The sequence below is a fragment of the Colletotrichum abscissum genome, assembly GCF_030869225.1.
Source record: "Colletotrichum abscissum strain IMI 504890 chromosome Unknown Scaffold_3.1, whole genome shotgun sequence".
NCBI lineage: Eukaryota > Fungi > Ascomycota > Sordariomycetes > Glomerellales > Glomerellaceae > Colletotrichum > Colletotrichum abscissum.
This window is the reverse complement of record NW_026850209.1, coordinates 1,468,635-1,485,893: the sequence shown is the minus strand read 5'-3', so window position 1 is coordinate 1,485,893 and position 17,259 is coordinate 1,468,635. Positions and strand designations below refer to the sequence as shown.

The window sequence follows — 17,259 nt, the reverse complement described above, 5'->3', positions numbered from 1 at the left end:
TCGCCGATGTTTTGGGTGGGCCCGGATGCAAATCGACGGTGCCCCGTCAAGGTCGTTCCGTCTGTTAACGAAGCTAGGCAAGGATTACCCAGAGGCCCTCCAGTGAATTCAAGCAAGCGACCTTCATCAACCTCCACTGAACGCAACGCGAGGCGAGAGCCTCAGCAACCCGACCAGCCTTGCGACTCGACAAAAGCTTGGTTTACCCTGAGCATTCGCGCAGCTACGAAGAGAAACTTGATCACAACTCTGCGTTCACAACAAGACTCAATCATTTTCAATCGATTTCAACCCGGTCCCAAAGCTCTTTATCTTCCTAACCCATGCCAAAGTGTCGTGTGCTGGCGGCCGAAGGCGCGACTCTGAGGGAGCAGGCGATTCTCCAACGGGTAAGTGCGATTTTGCTTCTCCAAGGCCTTGATGTCCTTCCCCGACCCCCAACACACATTTCTTACGCGCAGTGATGACTACTGGTAAAAGGTCCGATCGAAAAGGATTCTTCTGGGTTTGTTGTCTCATCTTGTTACCGTTCAATGGCCGTTCTTGACGAATGAGCCACGTCCTCATCCTCGCAAGGCTTTCGCCGAGCGAACAGCATACGCGACAGACGGAGCTGCTTAAACAATGCAGTATACCAACATAGGATTGAGAAGCGAAATGAACATGACCTCATTTTGGAGTTCTGCTACTAGTTACCCAAACGGAGTAGGACCAAAGGCTCAGGAAGACAAGTAAAATGGTTCAAGATGAGACTACGAACCCGCTGCGGTCCCCAATATGAAGACCAAAATGACTGAAAAGACCTGAGCGCACACTTTATTTCTACAACTGTCATCATTTGGCTCCAACTTGTTTTGAAGGACCTTCCAGGTCCCGTCTAACGTCAGGTTGAACTTTAAGCTAACCTTACTTCAGTAGAACCCTCCTGTCGTGCACCTCTGGCCACCTAATCTCCAAGTCCCAGACCATGAAGAGAAAGGAACCCATCCTCGCTGTGTACTTCTTGCTCGACACGTTGTTCCGAATTTGAATTAGGGCGCACCACTCAGCTCGACTTTTGACAACGGTTTTCCGAGAGACTCAAACATCCAATCTTAACGACGTATCTTCGTTGACTTCAGCACTTGGGCAACGGCCTTTCGCCCTTTAGAGCAGGTCTGGCTAGGCAACAAGGCTTTCGAGATCTACTGACCCCGACCCTGTGTCCGTGGAAACCCATCTCAGCAAGTTGATAGAATCGAGATATCTTCATGAAGAACCAGGCCGCTAGGAGATGGAGTCCCTTCGTCAGCAGTCTACAAAACGGTGTGCCGAAGACGGATGCGATTCCAGTGCTCTCAATGGGACTCTTTGCCTACGCCATCAAGCAGAAAGGAGGATTGCTCGAGGCAGTGCTGCGCATCTTGCTGCCGGCTCATCTGGACGCGCGCCCCCAAGGCCCTCCGTGGTGCAGAACCCATCGCAGAACGTAGGGCGAGTTAGTCATGACGACCAGTCGAGAAGCAGCCAGTCCCATTCACGTGGCAGGGATTTTCGAGACGAACCAGCACACGCTTTCCAGAGCGCCCATGCCACAGTCAGAAGGACGAATCTGCCGGCCGATCTCATGGGAAAACTGGCAATGACAGCTAGAAAGACAGCCGGGGCAAAAGCTCCTCCTAAGAAGCGCATGGAAGAAGAGACTCATCCAAGGTTCCACACTACTTCTGCGCAAACTCACACTCCTGAGTCTGTCTCACCAATTAACCATGAAACTCTCCCTCCTGGCACGTTCAATCCTTTTCGGCCACTTCTTAATCAAGTGCACTCGCCATCACAAGACCAGACGAAGCGATTATCTAGCAGTACCGATACAAACCAGCGCATATCGCAGACGTCTGCAACCGTCGAACAGGTGCAACCAAGGGGAAAGAAGACATGGGGATACAACTCAGCACGGGCTTCTTCAGGGGGATATCGACCAGGTCAAAGCCCTCGAGCATCTCAAGAGTCCGCGATGATGCCAGGCACTAAGAATGCGTCACATGCCGCTCGCGATTTGAGCACTCGGCCGGATGCCGAAAGCAACAGAAGTCAACTTGGAGGAAGGACTTCCATTGCACCTTCGGCATCTACGCTATCTGGGAACAGAAGCTTCGATGCACTGCCTCACGTCAATACTAAGAGTCTGCCGCCAATGCATGTGAAATCGGCGCCATCGGCATCACGATCAGCTTCAACAAGCAGATTCACGTCTTCGGCCGGCAAGCGTAGAAGGCTTGACAGTACTGACACAACATCCGAGTCATCGTCGTCATCCAGCTCTTCTGATGAAGATCTTGATGACGATGATGACGAGATCGATGATAGAGCTCCAGAGCAGGCAAAGGTAGTCATTGGGCATCCCCATTCGTCCACTTACCTTGGAGCCCCAGCAACTTTGAATGCTTCACAGTCCACATCTTCTTTGGGACTTCCTGGCGCCAATCTCGAGGCGTCACGTTCACGTTCTTCGAGAAATGAGGATACCACTCGCCTGGGTGCCGTGTTTAGGCCTATTGTGCTCAGCTCTTCCTCTGACGAGGACGAAGATGGTAGACGGGAGAAAGATGGGAGAATACGGCAGCCAAAACTTGCCAACGGGCAGAGTCATAATCACGTCCTTTTGCCGAATGGCACACTTCGACAAGGCTCGACACTAGGGAGGGCCGACCCACAGAATCGCTACCAACAGGATCCGAAGTCCAGTTCTTCCCGCAAAACGAAGAGACTGACCTGTGAAGAGCGTCGACTCCAGCTTTGCGCCGACTTTGAATTCACCAAGTTCGACGCCATGATATATAGCCAGCCCGGCGCCACGAGACCTCCTCTGGGGGTGTATACTCTGGCTGCGACAATAGAGACCTCGAAAGGAGCCTCGACACCTGGTGCAGATGACGGCCGCTTTCATATGAAGCTTGACCCTCGCATCCACTGGCCACATAATCGCAGCGACCAGTGGTACAAGTCGAAGATGGAGGAAATCAAAGCCCGAGGTGGCCGCAAGGCGAACTTCGGCAAAGCAGCCAAGCGTATGCGACAGCAGCGCTTGGCAGAAGAGCGCCAGGAAGAGGAAGACAATCTGGCCTCGGCGAGGGGCGAGCCACGGCCGTGGTCCCACCATAGACACATGGACTTCGGCGATGTCCCTGAAGAGGAGTTGCCAATCTATGTCCGCAGGAACGAGGAGTGGGTGCGGGGAGCGGCCTGGATGCGCAAGATACATGAAGAGAGTCAGCGGAGGGATGCTCGTCGTGCCGCTGAGCTCTTCAAGGAGCATCTCGCCTCAAATGGTCGGTAACCTGAAGCACGATGATCAGTGCAGCCGATTGATGGCTGCAAGTCTGTGTTACTACTCATCTTAACGAGCCATGTGAACAGCGACAACGGGACCGGGAATGCTCAGCATGGAGTTTGGTCTGCTTTTCGTTTCCTTATCCTATTTCATATCGATGATACCTTGATCTCGCCGTAACCCGGCTAGGTCTGCACGCATAATTTCGGAGTTGTCAGGAATGGTATAGGGGAAACATGCTTCCTAGGACGTTGCGAACTTACCTTAGAGCGGGATTGTCTGGTCGTTCCGCCATGATGACTAGCAGTTGTTAATCATGCTCCGGCCAATTACCTGAGTATCAGTACATAGGCCACCTACGAAAACAGGACTTTGACACCCTCCGAGTTCCAATGTCCATCCAGTGACCTCCGTCGTCTTTCAGTGTTGTGGTATTTGAGTCGAAAGCCCATGTTTCTTTTGCATCGGAAAGTTCAAGCAGAGCTGCGAGAAGATGGTTCTTACCTTAAGGTACTTGAACATGAGACGAGTAGGTAGAGTGCGTGCCCGCCTTCGCGATGGGGCCCAGTCTTTTAGGCTTCTTTGGGCTTCTAACTACCAATGCGGCGCCTCTATTGAAATCTTGGCCCAAAAAGATATCTTGCCGTTTCAAAACATGATTTTCTGACATGACAAAAGAAAAACTGAATTGTTTCCTGGTGAGAGACATCGGCTTCTTGCAGTTCCAACCCTCAAGCACTTGTATTCGCTGCTCGGTAGCAGTACATGCCATTGCGATCCACCCTGCGCTTTGAGCAACCGTTTTGCTCCGGGACTCGCGCTTGAATCTTTCCACATTTGCTCGCTACTTGCCTGACAAACCACGAGACTGCAGTGCAACGACCAACATCCCGCCCGTTCGCAAGTATATCTTCAATCCCATTGAGAGCAAGGCGACAGCCTCGTCATGGCGTCTACGCAGCTTCCCCTGGAGACCCTCTCCACCTGGGCCATGTTCAATGACGTAGACCTCGTCGACGTCGAGGCCCGCGAAATCCCCGGCTGCGGGTTGGGTCTACTTTCAAACAAGGAGCTCAGTCGAGAGGAAGAGACCTTTGACATCCCAACCTTACTCAGGATCCCAGGCGAGCTGGTGTTATCCGCCGAAGCTGTTGAGAACTATGCAAAGGTCGATAAGAACTTTCGGCAGCTGCTCGAGGCTGCCGGTCACAAGGTAGAGTGTTCGCCCGAGCCTGATGCGGACCTTGGAAAGCTAAAGGATTACCCATCTTCTTAATTTAGTCCACTCGCCATGACGTTTGCCTCTTTCTTCTCACACAGAAGGTACTTTCTGATAGGCCCAAAACGTCTTTGAAGGGCGGAGTCTCGACGCCATGGACAGAATACGTCAAGTACCTGCCACCGCAAGTTCCTGTTACCACCCTCTGGACTGAGCAGGAACGCGAGATGTTGAATGGAACATCACTTGAGGCAAGCAATTCTCCAGCCTCCCTTCTCACTGCCTACGGCCTTCCCTGAAAAGCAAATACCGGCTGTCGTTGGTTACGCAGGTTTGGTCCAACCCCCGTATTTAACAACATCAATATTGCAACCCCAAATTTCGTGGAATCGTTCTCATATGGAGGTCTACTTCTTCGCCAGCCAAGTATTGCGGCTGAGTGAGATAGAACCGATGTCCCGAAGGCTTCAGCTATTGCTTATGGATAACGTTCTAACAAGAAGTAGTCGGCCACGGCCGCCAAGATTGTTGCGTTGACAGACGAGTTTGACGAGCTCCGAGAGATTTCTGCGACTCTACCGTTTTGGAACGAGCTGTTTTGGGAAAGCGACAAGGTGTCGCTCATTGACTGGGTTCGGGTCGATGCGTGGTTTCGGTCCCGATGTCTGGAGCTCCCCAAATCAGGGGAGGCCATGGTCCCGGTGCTAGACTTGGCAAATCACTCATCCAAGGCCAATGCCTACTACGAGGAGAATGGCAAGGACGAGGTAGTACTCCTTCTGCGACCCGGCTGCAGGGTCTCGTCTGGGGACGAGATGACGATATCCTACGGAGACGCGAAATCCGGGGCAGAGATGCTCTTCAGCTATGGGTTCATTGACCCCGCGTCAGCCGCCGACCGGATCACGCTGCCCTTGATACCCATGGAAGACGACCCGCTGGGCAAGGCGAAGCTGCACGTCTTTGATGGAGCACCGACTGTGGAGTTTGTCCGGACGAATGGCTCACTCAGCTGGAAGAGCCCCTTTGCCTACTTCATGTGCCTCAACGAGGAGGACGGCCTGTCATTTCGCGTCTTGCAGGACACCGGAGGTTCACGGGAGCTAAAACTATTCTGGCAAGAAGAGGATGTGACCTTGACGACAACGGCTTTCGAGCAACACATCGATCAACACCCCCTAGCTCAAATCTTTCGTCTTCGGGTTGTTTCCGTTTTGGAGGATCTGGTGGCCAGCCAGCTTGAGCGACTGGCCACCGGTGTATCTCTGGAGGACCTGGACGAGTCCCTGAATGAAGGTGGTCTCGTCTGCGGGACATGCATCAGTGCAGCTGCAACGCTGAGGGAGCAAGAGACGAGCTTGCTAGAAGCTGCCGCGAAGGCTCTAGAAGACCAGGTAAGTGGTTTGCTACTCTTCATCGCCGGTCTCCTGTCAGTGCTAGGGCTGCAGACAAATCTTACGATTCTCTGCCCACTTCACTCCAGAGTCTTTCTGCTTCTCAAAGTCCTGCAATCCTTCTATTTTTCTCCTACAATTCGATTACCCCGGAGACCCGTCTCAACTCCAGACTTCCCCCGCGTGTGGCGCCCAGGCTAACAAGGGTGGGCGATGTGCCCTAACCTTGCAGAAAACACAACTCCTCGCAGACGAGAACGTGGTGGCTTATCTCGGGTTGATGGAAGATGCCCAAAATGACCTAGTTCAAGACGAGTTATCCAATGAAGATGAAGACTCCAGTTAGGGAGGGAGTGACAGGCGAAGCCAGGTGGCCGGGTCGATCCATTCGGCAGTCACAACCTCGAGCGTAGACTCAGTCGCGGCGGTGCCCATCTGGGGCATAGTACGCCGTTGCGAAGCATGGCGATGAGCGGCTGCAGCAGAGACCAGACCATGGAGCAATGCAGACGACCTTATTCATGAAGTTTGAGCTTGTTCGCAACTAGAGTGCTTTACTACTTTGACGTCTTATCCTACGAAAACTACGGAAACCCATCAAAACACCACCTCTTCCCTTCACACGGGGCAGAACAGGAGCTTGTACAATGGCAGTTGAGTGCAGCACCAAACATCCGGATGCCCCGCGTTTGCCTGCACGATGCATGTCTGATAATGGGGGCGATGCCATCTCATGGAGTTTGACAACAATACTTGATAGCCATCGTGCCACAAACAGACGCCATCTGCATTTCGAGAACAAGGCCGAAGTGATCCGGTTTCTTCGCCGGCATGCGCGGAACGCCCCGAAGACTCCTCATCACACCGAGCAGCGTGAGGCTCGTCGAGGCTCAGACTTGGCGGGCGGACGACGAGTTCATGGCCTCACCTAGGTGCAATGGAGATCGACGTAGGTGGGCCATGTCCGGAACGGACCTCTACAGTAGGGTGCGAATGTTGCTCAATTTCGTCCGCGACGTGACATTCTGCGCCTCCTCAACCTCTTGAAGACGAGGGCAGGAAGAAACACAGCAGGTGCACGTATTTGGACAAGGAGCGAGCGACGGGGGATGCCACGCCGAGCAGCAGGCGCGTGTGGGAGAGACCCTGGACCTTGTCATTGAATCGAATCTGGGTGACTTGCCAGCGGGGATGCAGCTTGCGCCGATTGGGTTTCGCCCTGGGTCTTTTGCATGAACGAAATATCACGATGAAGGGCGGCAATCGGGTCGTCCATGGTAAACGTTATGGGGTAGAATTTCCCAACACAACACAACGACCCCTACGAGTTTGACGTTCCTGTTGTTCGCGGCATCTGCAGCTCAACGAATGTCTCCGATAAGGGATACGTGCATCATCAGCGCGCGGTGTCAGCGTTCCAACGTGCGATTACCAACAGTGTAGTGTGGGGAAGGGATTGCGGAATGAGGGATAGAGAAGGAGCACCACTCTTCTGCAATTCGATCTTTGACTGGGTGAATGCCACAGGGGACGCTCAAACAGGAATTCTTCGAGAAAGGAGAGTCAGGACGAAGTAACAAAGTGGCGTGGTTTGCTCAACTTCGCCTGTCTCATGTTTTGGCCTGCCTTGCGGACGTGACAGGATGCGTTTATTCATCCGATCCCGTTATCCGTTAAATGATGTCTTTTTGGCTTTCTACACAAATACCCATATCATCTGGGATGGGATTGTCTGGAGTTGACGAGACAAGTCCGCTTTCCGAACAGGGCCGAATGTTGTTTGGAGATGCTGAGAGTAGCCCAATCAACGACGGGCAGCACGACAAATACTCGGAACAGGCAGACTCATATATTTGCGATGCCGAGCACTGAGCACGCGAGCATTCGAGACTGTTGCTACGTTGTGCTTCCTTGAGCCTCGACTCCTCGAAGGACAGTGTTCAGCTTACAAGTTACAGGTACCGCTGACCCGAAGCCCGGACTGAAGTGAAGTGGGCCCGCCCGAGAACGGCGCGGAATGCGGGCAGGGGATAAAGTTTTGCAATTGCGGTTCCGCAAAGATAGCGTGGTTTCCTTCCATCCCCAACGCCAACGGCGTCGACGGTGTGACATGTTTGGATGGGGGGATCCGTTTTTGGCGGACTCACGATTACCGACTAGCTGGCGCCAGTTTCAATATCAGTGGGTCTTTTCATTGCATCACAGAAGCGTCACTCGAGTCAAGACGTCGGGGACTCGGGCGCGTTCAGACTTCAAAGTGACATTGGGGCAGTCAACTATCTCGGAATCTGTTGGACCCTGTCTGGTCGAGCCAAATTCGGAGGGCAGTGTCTGGTTGTCGTCGCAACATATACACTGGATTCCGGGCCGGGTTGATCATGATGACGGCTGTTGGTCAGTGCAAGAGCTCAAGAGGTTGTGACATGAAGACTAGGCGTCATCTCTCAGTGATGATATGCCAATAGGTGCCAACAGGTCTCGAGACAGCGAAGATCCCGTTGATCGCAAAAGATCCGGTAGTTTAGTCGCGGCTCGTCTGTGTTTATTGGCTGCTCACCGCAAGGTCGGGCCCAGTATTGACGACTAGGTATCACTGCCGCGCACGCTCAGACTCGATAGGCCTTGAAGAGCGCTGCAGAGGTGAAGAATTGGTCCAGTTTGCGTGGCAGGCGTGGGCCAAGCAGCTTTCGTCCCAGGCGGCGAATCATTGGGGCCACCAGTAACGAGGAAGCGATCATCGACTGGGGTTGATCCAATCCGATATGGGTATATGGCGATAATGGGGGGCCCCGGAACCAGTGTAACGGCACCGGGGGCCATGCCCCGGATTTCTCCCCCAGTTTCCTGTGGCCTGCGCCCCAGTTCGAACCCCAGGTGCCTCCCTCCTTTTCCCCAGAGCCCAGTGGGCTGTTCCTACTTTTGCCGAACGTCAAATTCGCAAGCTTGTCTATGTATCTCTTTGTTCCGAATCTTGCCCTGAACGAAAGGCTGAATCTGGGGAAAAGGCGAGATGGGTGGTGGCGGAAAGGAGTGGTTGGTCGGGTTGGTTGGAGCGAAGCGGCATGAAGCATGGAATGGACGACTCGCCAGGAGACGCTTGCGCATGACACTGGGCTGACAACGGAGCGGAAACTCTGGGGGGCGGATCCGCCCCGCGTCCAAAATGGTCTAGAGCTTTTCCTTCCGTCAGGTTGCCGTAGGCGCCTGTTGACTTTTGGGGCCTCTGGAGAGACCGGATGGTCTACCTAGAGACTGGATAGCTGAAGTTGGGGAAGTGGTCTGCTGCTTCTAAGGACTCGAGTGGTGCCATATCTGCGTCCGCTGAGCTGCTTTTGAAGGGCTGAATGGCGAGATGAAGAGAGAGATGCTGCTTTTCATAGACACGGGACAATGGCAGGACAGGCCAGCGCGTGTTTGCGTGGGGCATTGTGCTTTGGCGACGCTGTCAGGCTACGGGCACAACAGCAGACCGGCATACATCATGTCGACGCATGGCGTTGATGGACACGTTTATCGTGGCGGGCAAAAGTGTAGTGGTGTGCTTCTGTTCTGCTTCTGGCTTCCATTCTGTCTGGCGCCTGTTTCCAGAGCTTAGATCTTGTCAGTCATCGAGTGCTGGCCGGTACCTTGGGTGGTACCTAGCACCTCACCAAGTGGCCATATCAGGAAATGTACTTTGGAAGACCTCAGAAGCGAAGTACTCGTACTTAAGTCTACGGTCTAGCGAGCTGGGTGGTATACAATTGCCAGTTGGTGATTGGCTCCCCCTCACTCTTGTTAGCGTGCATTTGTATCGTTTCCCACCTCACCCCAACTTTTCCCAACACCAGCGCCGGCGCGAGGGCCGCCTGGCAGACCCCGGGCTGCTCTTCCCCCAGATTTCTGTACCTTCAAGGGCTCCTCGCTTACACAACACAGCAAGGCACTGGCCAGCGATGCAGGGCAGATTATCCAGTGCGAGAGCCGGCCCGGGGCCCACCAAAACCTCCCGTTTCCTCAGGTACTTTCCTCTCCACAGCAGCACCTCACCAGAACCGAGCAGTAAGGTACCTCTGCTCAGTGTAAGTAATTGACGGGGCTGCAGGCAGGAGCTCACCAATTCTGTGCATTCCAGTCAAGAAGCGGAAGGCTGTTTCGACCTTACATTAGGCTCCTGGTCCATCCCTGGTCCCCGCACATCGTCCACGGGGTCTTGTTCTAGGTAGGTGGTACTGTACTTGTAGCCTAGTGTACCTAACCTAAGGCAGGCAGGTAGGTACTTTACCGTCCCCAACTCCCCACGATTCATCTTGTACCGCGTTCCTAGCAGCAAATCCTTTCGGTGTGGTGTCCTGCGTCCAGCGTTCCCAGTCGTTGTGTTCATTTTGCTACTAAGAGACCCCACAGTCTCACTCCCTCTCCCCTACGACCATCTTCCACTTCTTCTTTCCCTTTTTCCCTCACACACACCCCCGACTCCGCCCTCCCACCCAACATCTCTATTGCTCTTCGTCTTGTTCGACCTTACAATTCATTCTACCTATTATAGGTACTGCTCACCCGCCGCTTCCGAGTTGTAGAACACACCAAATCTCCTCTCTTCTCTTTTCCGTGTCTCTGCTGTCATCTTTGCCATCTCAGTTGGCAAGATCGGTGTTCTCGTGGACCTACTTTCTTAGTCACTAAAGATACCTACTACCTGCAGCAACCCCCAACGAAGACGACGGTTTACGAAACCACCCGCCCATCACTTCGAGGAGGACTCGTGATTCAACTGTATACAAATATTCAACCAACCGCGCGCCCGTCCAAAACAATCAACCGAGCCCACCAACGACGAATCTAGAGAACAGGAAAAAGTCACCGCCGAAGCCTCTGAGGCTGACCTAGTCAACGCCAGATATCCGCCTTGAGTTGCCCATCATCGGATAAATCACTAGGAAGGAACATCTAAACGTAGAAAACAGAGGGAAACACCGCCACCATGCCTGGAATATTACCCATGAAGGTGATCAAGGTGGGCACCAGCTCGCAAAGCCGCATAGCACAGGCCTGCGACCGGTGCCGGAGCAAGAAGATTCGTTGCGATGGAATCAGGCCGACATGCTCGCAATGCTCCAACGTGGGCTTCGAGTGCCGCACAAGCGACAAGCTGAGCCGTCGCGCATTCCCCCGCGGCTACACAGAGTCTCTCGAGGAGCGCGTGCGCCAGCTGGAAACCGAAGTCAGGGAGTTGAAGGACTTGCTGGATGAGAAGGACGAAAAGATTGACATGCTGTCGAGGATGCACGGAAACCACAGCCACACGACTATGCGCAGCCCTTCCGTCGCGACATCGGCGCATTCACCCGCGTCGACATCAGATGGAAGAAAGGATGCTGGGGCGCCGGCCAAGGAAGATACTTTCCGGGTGCAGGCGTCGCCGTTATTACTCGGCGTCGAGAACTCGGATTCATACTTTATGGGCCCTTCCAGCGGCCGTGCCTTTATCGGTTCGTACCGCCCTTCTTATGCGCGTACCCGTTCATCCCGCCTCCCAGAGTGGCGGTCCGAGCGATGTAGATATAGACCAACGAGCTTTTGGGCTAACAAGGAACACAGAGGCTTTCAAGCGCAAGATGCAAGAAAATGGCAAGTCATGCTCAGATTTCAACCCGGAAGCGTTTCTGCATATCCAGGGGTGCCATCCCTTGACGCCGAAAACGCCTGATCAGTCACTCAAAGTGCCGCCGCGTTTGTTCTCAGATCGCTGCGTCAACGTCTACTTCCAAGAGTGGGCTCCCTTATTCCCCGTCTTGCACAAGCCGACATTCCTCCACATCTATGAGGAGTTCGTATCAGACCCGGAAAAGGTCAAGAATAACCACAAAATCGCCCAGCTGTACCTCGTCTTTGGCATCGCGGCATTAGGCAGCGACCAGCCCGATCTCGAGCAGATCGCAGCGTGTGAGCAACAATGGCAGCGAGCTGTCGAGGCTGTTCTTATGGAAAACACCATGGTCACCCTGCAATGTCTTGAGTTGGCTCTCTTGTACTGCATCGTGAGAGCGGATTACAAGCGCTTGCAGCACTACAAGGGCATTGCGGTGGGTTTGTCCCATCGCCTCGGCCTCCATCAGAGCCAGAAACGCTTCTCCTTCGGCGCGCTCACTATTGAGACCCGTAAGAAGGTGTTCTGGACTCTGTACACATTGGATTGGTGAGTATTATTATCTCAGAATGAAGTTGGAACATGGACTAACGGCTGCAGCTTCTCTGGTGCCATTCTTGGATTGCCGAAACTGCTCAAGGAGGATGAGATCCACACTGAGTATCCTTCAGACACAGACGACGAGTACGTCACAGAGAAGGGCTTCCAGCCGACGCTCCCTGGCGAATACACCCGCTTGTCGAGCGCGCTCGCCCTCTTCCGCTGTTGCCGAATCCTAGCCAAGGTGATGGAGAAGAATTACCCCGCCGCCACTTCACATGAGCTGTCGCTGCAGTCAATGTCTGCCATGGAGGCTGAGCTCGACGAATGGAACGAGTCACTCCCGACGCATCTCAAGCTTACCTTTAAGCAAGATAAGCCTTCGACCGATGTCACCGGAAGCCGGTCGCCATTGCTTGCTCTCGCCTACTACTACACCAAGATCCTCATCTACCGCCCTGCCGTTGGCTCCTCGCTCGGTCGCAAGGCCGCCCCTGCTTTGATCTCCATTGGCGAGTCCAGCAAGCACGTTGTTCAAATCGTCCAGCTGCTCGAGGAGCGCAGCATGACCTTCTCCTTCTGCCTCAACAAGACGGATACCCTCGTTCTCTGCGGCATGACCCTCATGTACCAGAGCTTCGAGCTCAAGCCCGAAAGCAAGATGCTAAAGGACGTCGAGCGTCTCGTCAACAGCGTCCTCCACATTCTCACAAAGGCCAAGGCACCCGGATCCTTCGATCTCAAGCGTGTGGCAGGCCTCCTCATTCGACTTGATGAGCAAAACCTGCCCACTCCGCCACAAGAGCCTCCGGAAGCATCCGCGTCCATGCCCGCACCGCAAAGGGCTTCGCCGCCTGCGCCAGCGGTGAAGAAGAAGTCGCCTCAACGGACTTTGGGTCGTCTTCCGAGCGCCGCTGCTAGCGAGAGTGACTTGATCCAGCAGCAGGAGAAGATGCGCCGGATGACCATGCCGAGCATCCAGAACCGCCCAGAACTCTACCGGTCCCGTTCGAAGCCGTCGTTTGACAATTTACAACAGCAGCAGCAAGACGTCCCCGCACGGCGAGACCAGCGTCTTTCTATGTCACAAATCGCCAGCCGCATCCGCACGTCCTCCAAGCAGAACCTCGACTATCTGTCTCTGAATAGCACACCAAACGGTTCATCGCCTCCATCGCCAACTACAGCCCGTCTACACCAGCACATCCTCGCCGCAGCGCACCAGAGTCTTTACGCACAACAGCAGCAGCAACAACAACATCAGCCACAGCAACCACAAAAGGTGTCCGGGGTATCTTCCTCTGAATGGGAGGCCCTTCTCGGCTCCATGGACGGCGGTCTGAACAACGTCTACGACGCAATCTACGGCGGCGGTGGCGGCGCCATCCCCAACATGGGAGAGACGCCCGCGTCGTCATCGACAGGGTTGGACAGCTGGAGCCCCGATAGCTGGGACCTAGCCAACTTCAATATCGGTGACTTTGGAACGAACCCAGCACCGCCGCAGAGTGTGTTGAGTGTTAGCGAGGAGAGCTTGTCCTCGGGCGAGGACCTGGCGACGAGTGATTTGAATTTGAGCGTCAGCAGTTTGGAGTACCGGAACGCGTTGCTCGCATCTTGCAGCGGGAACGGGAACAATGATGGGTTATTTTTGGATGGGCTTGATGGGAATTACGGACTTTGAGCGAGAGGGTCGTATGTCGACGGCGTGATTTGGATGGTTTAAATAGCGACAGCTTTGGCTTTTTGTATGTGAGAATTTTCAGGGGTTTATATATCTGAACGGCCAGATGGAAATGGGAAACCTAGCAAGCTCTTGGACACGAATATTGATTATCTCTTGTTATTCTTAAAGGAACCCTCTCTCGACCCCACCCGAATCTTCTGACAAGACACAACGAGGCGTCACGCATAACTTCTCTCGGCTCAAGGATATATGCGGGCTTCGCACAAATCCTGTCTGCTTCAATGCTCTCACGCGCACTATCTGTCCTGGTCTAAGGAGGTCCAACAATTTGTTACCTTTGGTACCATCTTCCAAAACAGCACAATGTCTGGGTACTGTAGCCTGTTCTTGTACAGAAGTATAGCATGGGAAGGAAAGTTTGGATGAAAGCCACAGATCGAGGAGGATGTGTATTTCGGGATTCGAACTTTATACTCTTCTGTATTTCTAGTCACCTAGCCTCCATCTACATCGCGCAATTAGCGCCATATTTCAGCTCCTTCTGCCTCTTCCTATGTAGGTAAATTACTGTCCTCTAAATGTTCATCACAGTCATCATCCGACTGGGCTCTACTCTCTGCCCCCCTTTCCCTCCACTCGCCCTCTGTCAGTGTACTTTCCCCTAGCTCATTTTCTCTCCTCTTTCACAGGCGTCGTCTATCCCCGCAAGATTGATCATACTAGAGACCTTCTCAAACCAGCCAGCGCCAACACATCGTTGCAAGAGCCCCCTCCATCCTCACAGCTTCAACGCCTTGGCGGCCTTGGGCCCGGGCCCCACAACCCCAAACCGCGCAACGAGCATCAGAATGGGCGTGAACACCGCCACGAGGACCTGTATCCCCGCGACCTCGAGGTACAACCTCGCCGTCCTCTTCCACGTCCCGTCGCGCACCCGGCCCGTCCGCCTAGCCGCCCTCGCCTTTTCGTCTGCGTCTACCTCTCGCTCTCCCGATGGAACCGAAGTCGACGTGGATGTAGACGTAGATGCCCCCTCCCCTTTCCCCTCCCACCGCTTACACACCTCCCGGAACAACTCTGGATCATCCGTAATCACCCCGTCCGCTCCGGCGCGGATACTCCACTCCATCCACTCCTCGTCATTGACCGTCCAGACGAACAGCTGCCGACGGTTCTTCTTCACGTCTCTGATGAACAGTTTGCCGACGGGCCCGACGAGGGACTTTTGGAACATGTTGAAGGAGAGATTCGGCTGTTTCGGCGTGAGGAAGTTGCGGGCGTAGAGCGGGGACCAGGAGATGAGGGAGATTGGGTAGGCGGGTAAGATTGTGCGGACGTGGGTGATGTAGGGTTGCTTTGGGTTAAGTGTTAGTACCGTCGTGCTCTTTGGGGTTTTGGTCTTTTGCGGAAAGTGTGGTGAGACTGGTGAGATGGTAACTTACGTTCCAGCATCCGAATACTATCCTCTCGTTCCACGGCACGGGACCCGGCGTGGAGGCCAGGACGTCGGCTACGCGGCCGAGGAGTTCTGCTGGGGGATCGTCGGTCTATGCGCATTCGATTCACGTCAGCATCTTCATCATCATCATTTTCTTCTTCTTCCCAGCGCCGCGCCCTCTTCTCACACATCCTCCTCTTCAACTCCCCCTCTCTTCACCTCCCACACCAAACACCCAAAGCACAAACCCATCACCCCAAAAGCACCCAAGAACGTGATCCCTTACCTTGATATCGAGCAAAACCCAAACCCCCTCCCTCCCCTCCTCCGCCAACAACCCCAACAGATCCTCCAGCCTCGGCATCCTCTGCCTCGGCTCTCTAACCGTCTCGAGCGTCTTGAGATAACTCCAATCGCACTCGTTGATCTTCTTGTCCTCGATCCCGAAACACCGCTTCAGGTTCCCGTCGTGGGAGAGCACGACGACGCCGTCGCGCGAGAGGTGCAGGTCCGTCTCGAGGGCGTGCGCCCCGGCTTCGTCGAGCGCGGCGCGGAAGGCGAGGAGGGTGTTTTCGGGGTACTGGGCTTTGAAGCCGCGGTGGGCTATTGCTTGGGGGAGATGATGTGCGCCGCCACCGCCGCCGCCGCTGCCTCGGGTTGTGATGGTGGCTGTGGTGAGTGGGAGGGCGGATGTAAAGTGTGCTGCGGTGTTGAGACTCTTATTAGCTACATATTGGCACCTAGAGCAAAAACGTGCAATTCCCGGGGGGGGGGGGGGGGGGGGGGGGGGGGGGGTGGGGTGGGGGGGGGGGGGGGGTGGGGGGGGTGGGGGGGGGGGGGTGGGGTGGGGGGGGGGGGTGGGTGGGGTTGGGGTGGGGGGGGGGGGGGGGGGGGGGGGGGGGGGGGGGGGGGGGGGAGAAAGAGAGAGGGTTGTACCTGACGGGCTGGAGGACTCATCCCCCAGGAGGGGTTTCGTTTCGGGAGTCATTGCCGCTGCTGCTGGATGTCCTCTATGTCGCATCTAGAATTCTAATGGTATGTGGGAGGCTGGGTCTATCAACGGACAGCCCAGCTTAGTGTAAAGCACTCTTGTCTAATGAGATGGTGGTCTATGAGCGCAAGTGACCGAGTGGTGTAATGCAGAAAGGCAGGCGCCGGAGGAGGGAGAGAAGCAAAGGATTATGAGTCTACGTGAATCCAACGACGAAACGATGAAATCCTTCCTCAGTGGTAGAGAGGGGAGAAGAGTTGTAGACTAATCAACTAATGGACGTAATGTAGTCGTCGCATACTCTAGCGCATACGGACTCGGGAGCTTTCAGAGGTCTCGAAGACTTAGGTTAACCCCGTAAAAGCCGTGCGCAGTCGTGGGCTGATTCAAAGGACGAGACGGAATGTTGACGACGATGAACATGAGGATTGGATGTCCAAGGTAGGAACGATTATGAGACAAGACGTACAGCTAGCTGCCTCGCCTCACCATACGTAGCTGGCCAGCGGGGTGCCTCGGAGCAATTCCAATGCGGTCGTGCCAGTTCGACGTCCCACCACGTGCAGAAGCCCAATGCGCGCCGACGGGGGCCGTACTTTGCCTTGAAGCTTAACGCGGGCAGGGTGCAGGTGGGAATTTGGGACGGATCGCTTCCGCTACCTGGTACTGTGGGCTGGCGCATCCATTGCCCCGCAGCTCACTCACCACCAGACCACCGCCGCGGGGCAAGACCTTAAGTCCGACCCCGCGGTGGGCGAGTCTGCAGTAGCGTCCCGCGTAACCCGTTCTCTTCCAGGTTCACTGAGGTAGATAGACAGGAATCAATGGGCCTCATGCCTAGGATGCGGTCATTGGAAGAAACTACTGAGGGAAGGCAGGTGAAATTACGGCTGATGATCCATGAATTCGACGAGTGCTTGCGCAGCCTGTTTCATTCTTGTCTGCTCTATCGCGTCGATTGCTTCGCTCACGCAGAGAGCCCTGCCAAAACGCTTTTTTTCTACTCTACAACTACTGCGCTGGAAAGGTGCCATATGATGTCGGGCCT

At 54.6% G+C, this 17,259-nt stretch overlaps 4 protein-coding genes across 4 annotated transcripts; 3 read left to right on the top strand and 1 right to left on the bottom strand.

The window, feature by feature from the left end:
- Positions 1–2,176: 2,176 nt before the first annotated feature.
- CABS01_01817 (uncharacterized protein) lies at positions 2,177–3,319 on the top strand (the record flags this gene model as incomplete). The annotated part of the gene is made up of 1 exon (XM_060535196.1): positions 2,177–3,319. One exon carries the CDS (start codon positions 2,177–2,179, stop codon positions 3,317–3,319), a length of 1,143 nt encoding a protein of 380 aa, XP_060398385.1.
- Positions 3,320–4,259: 940 nt separating this feature from the next.
- On the top strand, positions 4,260–6,272 carry CABS01_01816 (SET domain-containing protein; the record flags this gene model as incomplete). Its single annotated transcript, XM_060535195.1, has 3 exons — positions 4,260–4,526; positions 5,039–5,926; positions 6,159–6,272. 3 exons carry the CDS (start codon positions 4,260–4,262, stop codon positions 6,270–6,272), a joined length of 1,269 nt encoding a protein of 422 aa, XP_060398384.1.
- Positions 6,273–10,889: 4,617 nt separating this feature from the next.
- CABS01_01815 (fungal specific transcription factor domain-containing protein) lies at positions 10,890–13,779 on the top strand (the record flags this gene model as incomplete). The annotated part of the gene is made up of 3 exons (XM_060535194.1): positions 10,890–11,397; positions 11,507–12,104; positions 12,156–13,779. The coding sequence occupies 3 exons, from the start codon at positions 10,890–10,892 to the stop codon at positions 13,777–13,779; spliced, it is 2,730 nt and encodes a 909-aa protein (XP_060398383.1).
- Positions 13,780–14,560: 781 nt separating this feature from the next.
- On the bottom strand, positions 14,561–16,241 carry CABS01_01814 (glycerophosphoryl diester phosphodiesterase; the record flags this gene model as incomplete). Its single annotated transcript, XM_060535193.1, has 4 exons — positions 14,561–15,136; positions 15,225–15,329; positions 15,507–15,922; positions 16,157–16,241. 4 exons carry the CDS (start codon positions 16,239–16,241, stop codon positions 14,561–14,563), a joined length of 1,182 nt encoding a protein of 393 aa, XP_060398382.1.
- Between the last annotated feature and the right edge of the window lie 1,018 nt (positions 16,242–17,259).